Raw genomic sequence first — 15,681 nt, forward strand, 5'->3', positions numbered from 1 at the left:
CAAATATGTACAGAGATTGCAGATATTAGTAGTAAGCACAAGGTAGTGATTGTGGGAGATTTCAATTTTCCACACATAGACTGGGAAACACATTCTGTAAATGGGCTGGATGGGTTGGAGTTTGTAAAATGTGTGCAGGATAGTTTTTTGCAGCAATACATAGAAGTACCTACTAGAGAAGGGGCGGTGCTGGACCTCCTGTTAGGAAATGAGACGGGTCAGGTGGCAGAGGTATGCGTTGGGGAACAGTTCGGGACCAGTGATCACAATACCATTAGTTTCAATATAATTATGGAGAGGGTCAGAACTGGACCTAGGGTTGAGATTTTTGATTGGAGAAAGGCTAACTTTGAGGAGATGCGAAAGGATTTAAAAGGAGTAAATTGGGACAGCCTGTTTTATGGGAAAGATGTGGAAGAGAAATGGAGGACATTTAAAGGTGAAATTTTAAGAGTACAGAATCTTTATGTCCCTGTTCGGTTGAAAGGAAATAGTGAAAATTGGAAAGAGCCATGGGTTTCAAGGGAAATTGGACACTTGGTTCGGAAAAAGAGAGAGATCTACAATAATTATAGGCAGCATGGAGTAAATGAGGTGCTTGAGGAGATGGTCACGTCAATCAATTCAGCTTGTTTATTTATGTATTGTATTTATTTACCTTTCTTGTACATCAGTGGAGCTGCACACTAAATCTCGTTGCACTGACGTGCAATGACAATAAAAGATATATTATTATTATTATTATTATAAAAAATGTAAAAAGAATCTTAAGAAAGAAATTAGAAAAGCTAAAAGAAGATATGAGGTTGCTTTGGCAAGTAAGGTGAAAGTAAATCCAAAGGGTTTCTACAGGTATATTAATAGCAAAAGGATAACTAGAGATAAAATTGGTCCATTGGAGAGTCAGAGTGGACAGCTATCTGCAGAGCCAAAAGAGATGGGGGGAGATATTGAACAATTTCTTTTCTTCGGTATTCACCAAGGAGAAGGATATTGAATTATGTGAGGTAAGGGAAACAAGTAGAGTAGCTATGGAAACTATGAGATTCAAAGAAGAGGAAGTACTGACACTTTTGAGAAATATAAAAGTGGATAAGTCTCCAGGTCCGGACAGGATATTCCCTAGGACATTGAGGGAAGTTAGTGTAGAAATAGCAGGGGCTATGACAGAAATATTTCAAATGTCATTAGAAACGGGAATAGTGCCGGAGGATTGGCGTACTGCGCATGTTGTTCCATTGTTTAAAAAGGGGTCTAAGAGTAAACCTAGCAATTATAGACCTGTTAGTTTGACGTCAGTGGTGGGCAAATTAATGGAAAGGATACTTAGAGATAATATATATAAGCATCTAGATAAACAGGGTCTGATTAGGAACAGTCAACATGGATTTGTGCCTGGAAGGTCATGTTTGACTAATCTTCTTGAATTTTTTGAAGAGGTTACTCGGGAAATTGATGAGGGTAAAGCAGTGGATGTTGTATATATGGACTTCAGTAAGGCCTTTGACAAGGTTCCTCACGGAAGGTTGGTTAAGAAGGTTCAATTGTTGGGTATTAATGGTGGAGTAGCAAGATGGATTCAACAGTGGCTGAATGGGAGATGCCAGAGAGTAATGGTGGATGGTTGTTTGTCAGGTTGGAGGCCAGTGACTAGTGGGGTGCCACAGGGATCTGTGTTGGGTCCACTGTTGTTTGTCATGTACATCAATGATCTGGATGATGGTGTGGTAAATTGGATTAGTAAGTATGCAGATGATACTAAGATAGGTGGGGGGTGTGGATAATGAAGTAGATTTTCAAAGTCTACAGAGAGATTTATGCCAGTTGGAAGAGTGGGCTGAAAGATGGCAGATGGAGTTTAATGCTGATAAGTGTGAGGTGCTACATCTTGGCAGGACAAATCAAAATAAGACGTACATGGTAAATGGTAGGGAATTGAAGAGTGCAGGTGAACAGAGGGATCTGGGACTAACTGTGCACAGTTCCCTGAAAGTGGAATCTCATGTAGATAGGGTGGTAAAGAAAGCTTTTGGTGTGCTGGCCCTTATAAATCAGAGCATTGAGTATAGAAGTTGGGATGTAATGTTAAAATTGTACAAGGCATTGGTGAGGCCAATTCTGGAGTATGGTGTACAATTTTGGTCGCCCAATTATAGGAAGGATGTCAACAAAATAGAGAGAGTACAGAGGAGATTTACTAGAATGTTGCCTGGGTTTCAACAACTAAGTTACAGAGAAAGGTTGAATAAGTTAGGTCTTTATTCTCTGGAGCGCAGAAGGTTAAGGGGGGACTTGATAGAGGTCTTTAAAATGATGAGAGGGATAGACAGAGTTGATGTGATCAAGCTTTTCCCTTTGAGAATAGGGAAGATTCAAACAAGAGGACATGACTTCAGAATTAAGGGACAGAAGTTTAGGGGTAACATGAGGGGGAACTTCTTTACTCAGAGAGTGGTAGCGGTGTGGAATGAGCTTCCAGTGGAAGTGGTGGCGGCAGGTTCGTTGGTATCATTTAAAAATAAATTGGATAGGCATATGGATGAGAAGGGAATGGAGGGTTATGGTATGAGTGCAGGCAGGTGGGACTAAGGGAAAAAAGTTGTTCGGCACGGACTTGTAGGGCCGAGATGGCCTGTTTCCGTGCTGTAATTGTTATATGGTTATAAGTTAGGGCTTTATTCTTTGGAGCGCAGAAGGTTAAGGGGGGACTTGATAGATGTCTTTAAAATGATGAGGGATAGACAGAGTTGACGTGGATAAGCTTTTCCCACTGAGAGTAGGGAAGATTCAAACAAGGGGACATGACTTGAGAATTAAGGGACAGAAGTTTAGGGGTAACATGAGGGGGAACTTCTTTACTCAGAGAGTGGTGGCTGTGTGGAATGAGCTTCCAGTGAAGGTGGTGGAGGCAGGTTCGTTTTTTTCATTTAAAAATAAATTGGATCGTTATATGGACGGGAAAGGAATGGAGGGTTATGGTCTGAGCGCAGGTATATGGGACTAGGGGGGGAATACGTGTTCGGCATGGACTAGAAGGGTCGAGATGGCCTGTTTCCGTGCTGTAATTGTTATATGGTTATTGCTCCTCTATGTAATTGATATTTATTGCATTCCCAAGGTGCAAGAATCGATTCCTGTGGCACACCCACGTTACATCGAAAAAGACCCCCCCATCCCCCATCTGCCCACTAACTTTCTAGGCTCATCAGTACAATGTACTTAAATTTTACACACTCACCTTTTCTGTGATACTTTGTCAAAAGCTTTCTGAAAATTCAAGTTCATAATAGCAGTCATCGTTATGATACATCGTTAATTCAGTATGGAAAAGACAAAATGGAAATTAAACAACTACCCGTAAGCCACAAATGACTTCATAAACACAGGGGAACAAAGTTTAGTTGATACAAAGTTTAGTTGATAGTAGTTGATTACTACTGATCTAAATTCAGAATGTGGTATCTTAAGAACTCAATCCTTTAAGTAGATTGTGTTCTGTGCTCAATGAAAGGATAGTGGCACTGAATTTTGACCAAACTCATCCCAACTACAATGACCGAAACTATTTGATTCCAGGTGTGCACGAGGAATTTGTTGTAGTTCTTCGAAAATTCAGAACCCATTTTTTGTTTTAAAATGTTCAGTCTCCAGCTGTGACGTTTTATTTGATTCAGTAAATTCAGCTGCTTTAAGTTTTTTTTATGGGTGGGGGTGTCAGTGGCAAGGACAGTGTTTATTGCCCATCCCTAACACAAGATCAAAGCCGTGAATCCAGTGACACACAGCATTTCCAATTTTGCATGGTGACAAGTTGGTGAGGAACTTCCAGGTTTTCACTGCATTAGAGGAAATGTTTGGTGTGGTGTCAACCTAGCAGGCTGCATAATGGTGTTGACCTTGCTGCATAATGTTGGAGTTGCATGCAAGTGGGGTGAAAAAAATTTTCCTTAAAGAAAATCTTTTACCTTAAAGATGGTTAAAAGGTGACAGGACCCAAGAGGCTCTTCACTCAGCCTTTGACAACTTTAAGTAACAGTAGCTACTTAGTTGAGTTTCTTATCAATAGTAACCCCAAGACGTTTATGGTGGAGGGTTGGTGAGAGTAGAGGGTTACACTTTGTGGTGATTTATTGCCATGAATGTGGCACAAAAGATACTTGCCACTTCCTCACATTTGGTCTTGTTGCATGCATCATTTGCTGAGGAGTTACAAATCGAATTGAACATTGCATTCAAGGTGAGAGGGGCAAGATTAAACAGGAACCTGAGAGGCAACATTTACAAAGGGTGGTGGCCACAGGAAGTAGTTGAGGTATGTATTATAACAGCATTTAAAATACATGTGGAAGGTACATGGATAGGAAAGAGGGCTATGGGCAAACATGAGGAAATGGGACATTATGGTTGGCATGGACGTAGGACCAAAGGGCCTGTTTCCATGCTGTATGATTATTGATGAACATACTTGAAGACCATTGAAAGAAATGGCAATGGTTGCATCTAAATTACTATTCTGAATTAAGTCCTTCAGTAACACTTATTTATCCAGGAGTGAGGCACACTAAAAAAAGTCCACCAATCCCTGAAATCTGAACACTTACTTTCTTTCCTTGTATGCTTATTTCAACACAATGTGTGATCTGTAGCACTCTGGGTGAGTGGATGATCAGCCATGATCATATTGAATGGCTTGAAGGGCCGTATGGCCTACTCCTGCACCTATTATCTATTAATGCACCAATTTTTTGTGTACAATAAGTTAATTAAGGAAACAAACACCAAATTCATATTAATAGTGCAGTTCTATTTTTTTTTAATAACATTTTGAAATCACAAGCCTTTAGTTACCAGCTTTTTAAAAAGTTCCAAAGTAGCCTTTCTAAATTCCTCATGCATTCCTCTGCATAATTATTGGCATTTACAACAAAAATAAGTGTATTTAAGTTAAACTGTCTTTATGTATTCACTGCAATTTAGCTTGGAATGAAGTAGATTTTCAAGCACTTTGATTTATCCCTTAATACTCTAATTCAGAATGTTCTAAAACAATGCAATTTTATACATTGCATGACAGAACTGGAGCATTAAATAATTGACCATCATGGTAAAGAAAGAACTAAGCAACAGGCTGCACAATACAGCTAAATGATCATTTACATTTCTTTCACAATACATTAGACAAAAATTGGGTTCAGTGTCCAAATCATGATTTATTTTTAGAATAAAGGATTGAAGTTTTGTTAAGTCATTAGATTTTATCCTGTAATATACAGTTTGTGAAACAAATAATGAAAACCTTTACCCTTTTTTTACTCTAATAGTGGTCATTTCGTATTACTGGATTTAAAAAAAGGATTGAATAGCTGGAAAATAGTTATTCCCAATAACCAATTCAGACATTTCAAGTATTTCCAGTGGACTGCCAGCATGCAAGTCCAAATATTGCTGTTGGCAGTACCTGCAGTTAAATGAAATTCCCATTTTAGCAGATTGATCTGTTTATTTTTTTAAACAAAGGCTTGTCACATTGTGTTGACAATAACCTTTCAACACTGGAACAGTTAAAAATGCTGTTTATTGTTAAGATGACTTCACTTAGCAGCTGCCAATTGATGTGACATGTGTAGTGAAATTTGACAACCTCTAATGATCCTAATGTAATAAGCAGACCACGAGGAGATGGGAAACAAATCAGATTTGCAGCCATTTGAGGGTATTATCTACTGTATTACAATGGACATATGCTTAGTTGCAGTCATTTGGCATGGCAACAGGTCCTTCAGTCCAGCAAGACATGTTTACCATCATGCATTGATCCTACAATAATTTGTTTTGTTTATTCTGCCCACATTTCTGTTTCGTCCAGATTCCATCACTCGTCCACATACAAAGGGCAATTTAGTGACCAATTACCTGCCGACCTGCACATCTTTGGACTATTGGGGGGGAAACGAGAACATCATAAATAAATCTGCCTGGTCACAAGACTGTGCTACTTTTGCACGCAGTACCAGAGGTCACAATGAACTCAGCTCTATCAGTGCCACCCAAACCTAGTCCATACCCCAGCACTCCGTACACGGTTGAATAACGAATAACACTTGCCTATTTTTGTTAAATTACACAAATGACACAATCATTAGCACTTAAATAATTAAAATTATATGTTCCAACCATCTTAAATGCAATAATTATCTTGAACAGTTTACATTGGGATAATCGTAGTTCAGAATAAGGTGTTTGCTTGCACTCAACCGGAACAAAAATTAGAGAATAGTTTATGAGGTAAATTTGTTGCTTTCATAGTCAACCATGGGGCACAAAGGGACAAAATTGCAGGTAAATCATAATATTGCATAACGCAACAAAGCTAGGTATTTGTTTATTGCACGGCTAAAATGCTGACCAAGGATCATGGACAACAAATTAAACAAGAATTATATAAATGCATTGCTTCAAAGAAACAGAATTTAGAAATTTCACTGGCACTTTAATCAGGGTTTGTCACTTGTTTCATCTGAGCGTGTTATTCTCATTCATACAGCAAAATCAATGATTCAACAAAGAGTGTGCAGTGGACTTGAAAGATGGCAAGCTTCAACTGATCACTTCCAGCAACAAATTGAAAGGAGTCATCAATCCAGTTGATCAAGAAAGCTAAATTCACAAATAAGTGACAAATGATCAGAAGGGTAATGAAATGATGGTAAACGATTAGGACCAATCTGTTCTTCTGTGGGCAAGTTGAGTAATCTATTCACAGCAAATGCGTGTTGGGAATACCAAATGTAATCCAATGTATGGCAGCTCTCACCAGAGGGCCGTATTTTCCATGTTGTGAAGGGAGGTTCAGATTGCCCGTCCTCACTCAACAGTTTATAGGCACTGTTCAGATTGAGACTGGACTTTGTAAATTGTTTGTAAACGTCCTCAGTGGGCTCTGCATTAAAGTCTCCACACACAATAAGGGGAGTACCAGCCCCTGTTATGTTTTCCAGATTCTGAAGCAGATCACAGCCTTGTGACGAACGAAACCGCTCCCAGCCACTGCAAGCTTTCAGGTGTGTAACAGCAATGCAAAATATTCTGCTGGTTTCAATACACCGGAGGGTTTGGATAATGGCCACTTGATTGGTCTGCAACAACTTGGCTACCAGTCTCAATGAGACACTGTCAATCAATTCAAACCTCTCTCGCAGGAAAAAGAGAGCACATCCATCTGGTCCGTTGTTATGTTCGACATCCAAACAAGGAGATAATGGTTTAGGAAAGAAAGTCGAATGATAGCCTAAACCGCTGAGAACTGGCTGGAAGGTGTCAAAGTAATGATCCACTTCTTGAAGACACAGTATATCTGGACAGTAGGTTAGAATTTCCTCCAGGATCAGGTATTTACGCTCTGACCAGTTCAAAGCTTCTCTTGGACATTTGATAAAGTTATCCTTCCATTCTCCCAGAGCTGCACCAGAATTAGAATTAAAATCAAAATATTTTAGTAACAATGAAATGGAAAAGAACGAATTGCATTTAATGAACGGCAAGGATAGCCACAGGAAGGAAAAAAAACTACACAGTGGGAAGAACTGAATTGACTTGTATATGTGCATTTTATCCAAGTCATGGTTCAGGTATGGTCTTCCACCATGGTTAAACCTTTCATGCACATTAAAAAGTGTGCAATGAGCATATAGAAAGTATTTATCCCCAGGATATGACACTGGAACTGTTAAAGTGCCTAAAAAGGTCATGGTTTGGGCATAAAATTTGAAATAAAACCATTTAAAAGCATATTTTATGCACTACAGCAAGGAAAGCAAGTAAGTCTCAACTATGGGCTCTTTATCCATATATTGTGAATATCCTTTTTTTAATATTGTTGTTGCAGAAACAAGCAGAGATTCAGGATAGCTTGCCTTCCTTTTCAAAATTAGCAGCGGTGGGTGAATTGGAAAGTAGATGCGTTCTAATAATGATTAATGCATTCTAGGGCCATCTTGAAAAGAGACATTATGAAAGAGTTTTCTACAGGACAAACCTTGTGCAAGAATATTCCACTGAAGGACCTTGATTGGACGGCAGTCACCTGCTTGACTGCTTTTCTTTAGATAAAAAAAATCCCGCTGAAGTCTGGGTGGACGATTTTCAAGGACCTTTTGACATTCTTTAAGGAGCTCGTTTGGGTCTGTTGGATCAACTGGTTCCAAGTCTGTCTCAACAACAAATTCCTGGGACTGTGGAATACCATTATCACTGATAGTTGGAGCAAGAGTACTGTACAACCTGTTGGTACTGGTTCCCATGGAGCAAACTACAGGGGAGAGAAAAATAACATAATTACCTAAAACACCAATACAATTTAACATTATACATCGCAACAATCTTATTGTATGGCGCACACTATTCAAGGGAATATTGTTTCTATATTTTATGCTTTTATAAACTTTGGTTATACTTCTTTCCCCCAACATGTAGGGGGGAATGAAGAAAAAAATAATAAACAGAGAAAAAGAGGTGGTGGGTTTCTTAAATGTGTGAGCAGAGAGACAGAGGGGTGTAAAATTAGGGTAGAAGCAATAGGAGCAAGGTGAAAAGTAAAAGTGGCAGGCAGACAAATCCAGGGCAAAAATCAAAAAGGGCCACTTTTCAACATAATTGTATAAGGGGTAAGAGTGTTGTAAAAATAAGCCTGAAGGCTTTGTGTCTCAATGCAAGGAGCATTCGTAATAAGGTGGATGAGTTGAATGTGCAGATAGCTATTAATGACTATGAGTTGGGATCACGGAGACATGGCTCCAGGGTGACCAAGAGGGATAGACAGAAGGAAAAGGATGTGGGGTAGCGTTGCTGGTTAGAGAGGAGATTAACACAATAAAAAGGAAGGACATTAGCTTGGAGGATGTGGAATTGATATGGGTAGAGCTGCAAAACACTAGGGTGCAGAAAACGTGTGGGAGTTGTGTACAGGCCACTGTGTACAGTAGTGGAGTTGGGGATGGCATCAAACAGGAAATTAGAAATGCGTGCAACAAAGGAAAAACAGTTATAAGGGTGACTTCAATCTACATATAGATTGGGTGAATCAAATTGGCAGGGGTGCTGATGAAAAGGATTTCTTGGAATGTATGCGGGATAGTTTTCTAAACCAACATGTAGTGGAACCAACGAGAGAGCAGGCTAATCTAGACTGGGTATTGAGTAATGAGGAAGGGTTAGTTAGCAGTCTTGTTGTGCGTGGCCCCTTGGGCAAGAGTGACCATAATATAGTTGAGTTCTTCATTAGGATGGAGAGTGACATAATTAATTCAGAAACAAGGGTTCTGAACTTAAAGAAAGGTATCTGAGGGTATGAGTAGTGAATTGGCCAAGATAGACTGGCAATTGATTCTTAAAGGGTTGACTGTGTGCAATGGAAGGCATTTAAAGACTGCATGGATGAACTACTACAATTGTTCATCCCAGTTTGGCAAAAGAATAAATCAGGGAAGGTAGTACATCCGTGGATAACAAGGGAAATTAGGGATAGTATCAAAACAAAAGATGAAGCATACAAATTAGCCAGAAAAAGCAGCCTACCAGAGGACTGGGAGAAATTCAGTGCAGCAGAGGAGGACAAAGGGCTTAATTAGGAAAGGGAAAATAGATTATGAAAGAAAACTGGCAGGGAACATAAAAACTGATTGCAAAAGCTTTTATAGATATGTGAAGAGAAAAAGATTAGTTAAAACAAATGTAGGTCCCTTGCAGTCAGAAACAGGTGAATTGATCATGGGGAACAAGGACATGGCAGACCAATTGAATAACTACTTTGGTTCTGTCTTCACTAAGGAAGACATAAATAATCTGCTGGAAATAGCAGGGGTCCGGGGGTCAAAGGAGATGGAGGAACTGAGTGAAATCTAGTTTAGCCGGGAAGTGGTGTTAGGTAAATTGAATGGATTAAAGGCCGATATATCCCCAGGGCCAAATAGGCTGCATCCCAGAGTACTTAAGGAAGTAGCCGCAGAAATAGTGGATGCATTAGTGATAATTTTTCAAAACTTTAGATTCTGGAGTAGTTTCTGAGGATTGGAGGGTAGCTAATGTAACCACGCTTTTTAAAAAGGGAGGGAGAGAGAAAATGGGGAATTACAGACCAGTTAGTCTAACATCGGTAGTGGGGAAACTGCTAGTCAGTTATTAAAGAGGGGATAGCAGCACATTTGGAAAGTGGTGAAATCATTGGACAAAGTCAGCATGGATTTACGAAAGGTAAATCATATCTGACGAATCTTATAGAATTTTTTTGAGGATGTAACTAGTAGAGTGGATAAGGGAGAACCAGTGGATGTGTAATATCTGGGCTTTCAGAAGGCTTTCGACAAGGTCCCACATAAGAGATTAGTATACAAACTTAAAGCACACGGTATTGGGGGTTCAGTATTGATGTGGATAGAGAACTGGCTGGCAAACAGGAAGCAAAGAGGAGGAGTAAACGGGTCCTTTTCACAATGGCAGGCAGTGACTAGTGGAGTACCGCAAGGCTCAGTGCTGGGACCCCAGCTATTTACAGTATATATTAATGATTTGGATGAGGGAATTGAATGCAACATCTCCAAGTTTGCGGATGACACGAAGCTGGGGGGCAGTGTTAGCTGTGAGGAGGATGCTAGGAGGCTGCAAGTTGACTTGGATAGGCTGGGTGAGTGGGCAAATGCATGGCAGATGAAGTATAATGTGGATAAATGTGAGGTTATCCACTTTGGTGGCAAAAACAGGAAAGTAGACTATTATCTGAATGGTGGCCGATTAGGAAAAGGGGAGATGCAACGAGACCTGGGTGTCATGATACACCAGTCATTGAAAGTAGGTATGCAGGTGCAGCAGGCAGTGAAGAAAGCGAATGGTATGTTAGCATTCATAGGAAAAGGATTTGAGTATAGGAGCAGGGAGGTTCTACTGCAGTTATACAGGATCTTGGTGAGACCACACCTGGAGTATTGCGTACAGTTTTGATCTCCAATTCTGAGGAAACACATTCTTGCCATAGAGGGAGTACAGGGAAGGTTCACCAGACTGATTACTGGGATGTCAGGACTTTCATATGAATAAAGACTGGATAGACTCGGCTTGTACTCGCTAGACCCTCTCCCCGCCACCCCCTATCAGTCTGAAGAAGGGTTTCGGCCCGAAACGTTACCTATTTCCTTCGCTCCATAGACGCTGAGTTTCTCCAGCATTTTTGAGTACCTTCGATTTTCCAGCATCTGCAGTTCCTTCTTGAACAGATTACATCAACAGGGGAGAACTTAAATGGACGCGTTTCCTTCCCCTTTGCCAACAGACGCCAAGGTCAACTGTAGCACTGACCTAACAGCTGTTCAACTGTTACTATTCTGTTATTTTTTCTGGTTGAAATGTAGCAATATCCAACTCAAGGAGCTGCCTTAAACATAAAAATAACTCTACATTTTGCTTCTCCTGTTTAGGGAACTATATCTCTGCATTATCAGGAAATAATGCAGAGAATCAGATCCCATTTCAGAACCATTTTCCTCTCGGCGTTCACCCCAATCCTGTATCATTTATTGCCATTCAAACATACAAGGTTCAAACGAAATTTCGTTCCTGCAATCACAACAGCAAAAAGACCAAAACACACAATTAACACAATTCCACACAAACATCCATCACAGTGAATCTCCACACCTCACTGTGATGGAAGGCAAACGTCTTATCTCTTCCCTGTTCTCTGTTCTTTATTCTTCTCCCACAGTCAAGCAGTCAAACTGCTGCATCGAGCTGATCGAGGCTCTTGATGTTAGAGCCCCCGCCGGGCGATGGTAAGTCCCCCGACCGTTTAAGCCAGACCGGGCGATGTAAGGCCCTGCTCCGGGTCGATTTAAACCCCTTGATTCGGGCGGGTGAAGTTGCCGTTGCAGGAGCACCGAAAAGCGGTCTCCCACCAGGTACCCGCAAGTTCCCGATGTTACCGTCCACAGGGCCTGAAGTCTGGTTGCAGCTGCGCGACCCCACAGCGCTCCACGCTCCGAAGTCGGGTGCAGCCGCAGCGCCACCACAGCCTCCGGTCAGCCAGCTCCGCGAGGGTGAGTTCGCAGGCTCTGCGACTGGAGCCCCAGGTCGATTCAGATTGGAGGCCGCCGGCTCCACGATGTAAGGCCCTAACGATAATGGAGACTCGACAGGGAAAGGTCACGTCCCCGTTTAGGGAAGAGATTTAAACGTCCCCGGCCCCCCCACATATACACAGCTAAAAATATAGTAAAACTAATACCAAAAACATACACCTAACAGGACAAAAAGAAAGAAGACTGCAGTCGAGCCGCTGCCACAAGCCTGTTCCGTGACCAACATCTTCAGTGCTGTGTTTTCTATCATTGCCTGCTAGGATCATAAAGCACCAATTCTATTCCCCACCCAGTGAATGAAAAAGTTCAAGGCTCTCATAGTCTGTTTTAAATTATATCCCTTTCTTTCCAATCAGCGGCTCCCCAAGTCTCATCAGGGTGAACAGAATAATTTCTACATTTCACTTAACTACTGCAATGATGATGCACTTCAATTACTTCACACTATTTCCTTTGCTCTAATTTAGTAACAATGCAGCATTGCAACATGAGACCAGGTATGAACTTTGGTACATTTTCAACCAGCCAACAGAATTCTTATCCAACCACAATGTTTTTTTAAAATCTGATGGAAAACAGCAACTTATTAATTAGAACAAGCACATGCATACAAAATTACTACCTAACCTAATTCCATTAGCATGAAATGTTTCAGACATTGTATTTTGATACCTCTATGCAAGAAATATCTTATTGGAAATCAGTATTCTAAGGGTGCCAAGAGTTAATGAACATTTTATATCTACGGGAACATGCTGAAAGCAGCAAGAAATATGCACAACATACTCTCCACCCCACCCCCACCCACATGTATAAAGTACTTGGAACTGTGCAAACATTTTACCAAACCTCAGGTTTGTAAGCTGAACCTTGCATTCTTCCCCAGGGTATGCTTTACTGTAATAGGTGAAGGAACATTATTAATGTTCTGCTTTTATTTGCCCTAACAAATTAGGTGGAGAAAATGGCAGCTCTTCCAATTTTATATTACATTTACCTCATAACTAAAATATCATATTTTCAGAAGTACAGTAGCTCCCCAGGTTACAATTGACCTAATTTACAGAAATCTGAAATGTTGGTAGACTAATTGGTTAGAGAATTAAATAAGATTAATATAAATAGCTGCTTGGTGAACTCGGTGGTCAGAGGGCCTGTTTTCCTACTGTGTGAATCTATGATTGTTTGAAATTAGGAACAATTACTCACACCATTGCTTGAGGAGGCGAGTTTGAGGTGGAACACGAGGTGGACTCACAGCAAACCTTTTTAACAAATCTATTTTAAAATAGGCTCACTATCTTACGATCCTTCAATTTGAATTGGGACCAAACCTGAATAAACTTCTCTTAATAAAAAATGAATGCATTTGATTTTCTAGAACAATCCCATAAAATGCCAATTCCAAAGGTTTTTCAATTATGACACACCACTTTTTGTGAATTCTGACGTGTTCTATCTAATGATCATGGAAATAACCTGTAAAATACAAGACAGGGGAACAGATCCAATGCCATCTGAAATGAGATACACAAAGCCAAATGGATTCAGGAATTTCATAACATGCAAAAATCCATCACATTCACGTTAACAGCATATTTTCCATCATCCAAATTTATGCTACTCAAACAACTGCATGTTGCTCAAGTGGGAGTGGCACAGATCAAACAGTGTCCTCTATAATGTTTGGCCATTTTTATACCTTTTGGTTTCACCATGTAGAAATTACAGCCCCCCATTTCAGGGCACAATGTTTGGGACACATGGCTTCACAGGTGTTTATAAGAGAACTTTGCTCCAGTCTTTCCATCACCTTTGGAAACTTTTATTGCTGTTTATCAACATGAGGACCAAAGATGTGCCAATGAAAGTCAAATAAGCCATTATGAGAGTGAGAAACAAGAATAAAACTGTTAATAGACATCATCCAACCCTCAGGCTTACCAAAATCAACTGTTTGGAACATTATTAAGAAAAAAGAGCACTGGGGAGCTTACTAATCGCAAAGGGACTGGCAGGCCAAGGAAGACCTCCACAGCTGATGAGAAGAATTCTCTCAAAAATAAAGAAAAATACCCAAACACCTGTCCGACAGATCAGAAACACTCGTCAGGAGTCAGATGTGGATTTGTCAATGACCACAGAAGACTTCATGAACACAAATACAGAGGCTGCACTGCAAGATGCAAACCACTGGTTAGCCGCAAAAATAGGATGGCCGGATTACAGTTTGCCAAGAAGTGCTTAAAAGAGCAACCACAGTTCTGGAAAAAGGTCAGATGAGACGCAGATTAACTTCGATCAGGGTGATGGCAAGAGCAAAGTATGGAGGAGTGCAGGAACTGCGCAAGATCCAAAGCATACCACCTCATCTGTGCATGGGCATGTATGGCTGCTGGAAGGCACTGGCTCACTTATCTTCATTGATGATACAACTGCTGATGGTAGTAGCATAATGAATTCAGAAGTACACATCCTATCTGCTCAAGTTCAAACAAATGCCTCAAAACTCATTAGCCGGCGGTTCATTCTACGGCAAAACAATGTTCCCAAACATATTGCTAAAGCAACAAAGGAGTTTTTCAAAGCAAAAAAACTGTAAATTCTTCAGTGGCCAAGTCAACCACCCGATCTGAACCTAATTGAACATGCCTTTTATATGCTGAAGAGAGAACTGAAGGGGACTAGCCACCAAAACAAGTATAAGCTAAAGATGGCAGCAATACAGGCCTGGCAGAGCATCATCAGAGAAGACACCCAGCAACTGGTGATGTCCATGAATCGCAGACTTCACGCAGTCATTGCGTGCAAAGGATATGCACCGAATTACTAAACATGACTACTTTCATTTACCAGAGCTCTCGCTTAACTTTTTTTCCCTGTTGCCAGCCGGGCAACCTAGGCAGCTTTTTAGGTTGCCAAATGACAGTTTAAGTGGTCATTTAAGACGGCTTGCATGACACGTGCGATAATGTGCTCGGACAAAGTGCATAGTTACCAGTCAGAATTATGGTCAATGAAGCATTCACATATTATTTCTGCTTCAAATAAAGTCACAAACGAAACATATTCACCAATCAAGACATGATATATACCACAATGACATGCAGCAAAATTACAATACAGTATCTCATCTCCTTTTACACGTTGCAAAGAAAGCAATTTCTATTATTTTTTTCCACTTCCAAACAAAATTCTGGTTGGATTATTCAGCATATGATCAACCTCAGTGAGATCAAGTGCAGGCTTGGCGATTGCTTCGCACAACACCTACACTCAGTTTGCAATAACCAACCTGATCTCCCGGTGGCTCAGCACTTCAACTCCCTCTCCCATTCCGAATCAGACTTTACTGTCCTGGGCCTCCTCCATGGCCAGAGTGAGGCCGTAAATTAGAGGAGCAGCACCTCATATTTGAGAGGGGAGGGGAGAGGGGGAGAGAGGGAGAGAGGTAGAGAGGGACACAGTTCACCCACAGTCTTCAATGTTTCAGTGATCGGTGTGCTCGTCCAGACACTTCATAAAACCCACCAACAATTCTGCCTCCATCTCCTCT

The 15,681-nt window shown here is 40.7% G+C and overlaps 1 protein-coding gene across 1 annotated transcript; it reads right to left on the reverse strand.

Moving 5' to 3' along the window:
- Nucleotides 1-4,789: 4,789 nt before the first annotated feature.
- Nucleotides 4,790-8,456, reverse strand: noct (nocturnin). Its single transcript, XM_033020672.1, has 2 exons — nucleotides 8,036-8,456; nucleotides 4,790-7,459 (listed from the first exon to the last, which is right to left on the reverse strand). The coding sequence occupies exons 1-2, from the start codon at nucleotides 8,361-8,363 to the stop codon at nucleotides 6,636-6,638; spliced, it is 1,152 nt and encodes a 383-aa protein (XP_032876563.1). The 5' UTR covers nucleotides 8,364-8,456; the 3' UTR covers nucleotides 4,790-6,635.
- Nucleotides 8,457-15,681: the final 7,225 nt, after the last annotated feature.

The sequence above is a fragment of the Amblyraja radiata genome, chromosome 1 (assembly GCF_010909765.2).
Source record: "Amblyraja radiata isolate CabotCenter1 chromosome 1, sAmbRad1.1.pri, whole genome shotgun sequence".
NCBI lineage: Eukaryota > Metazoa > Chordata > Chondrichthyes > Rajiformes > Rajidae > Amblyraja > Amblyraja radiata.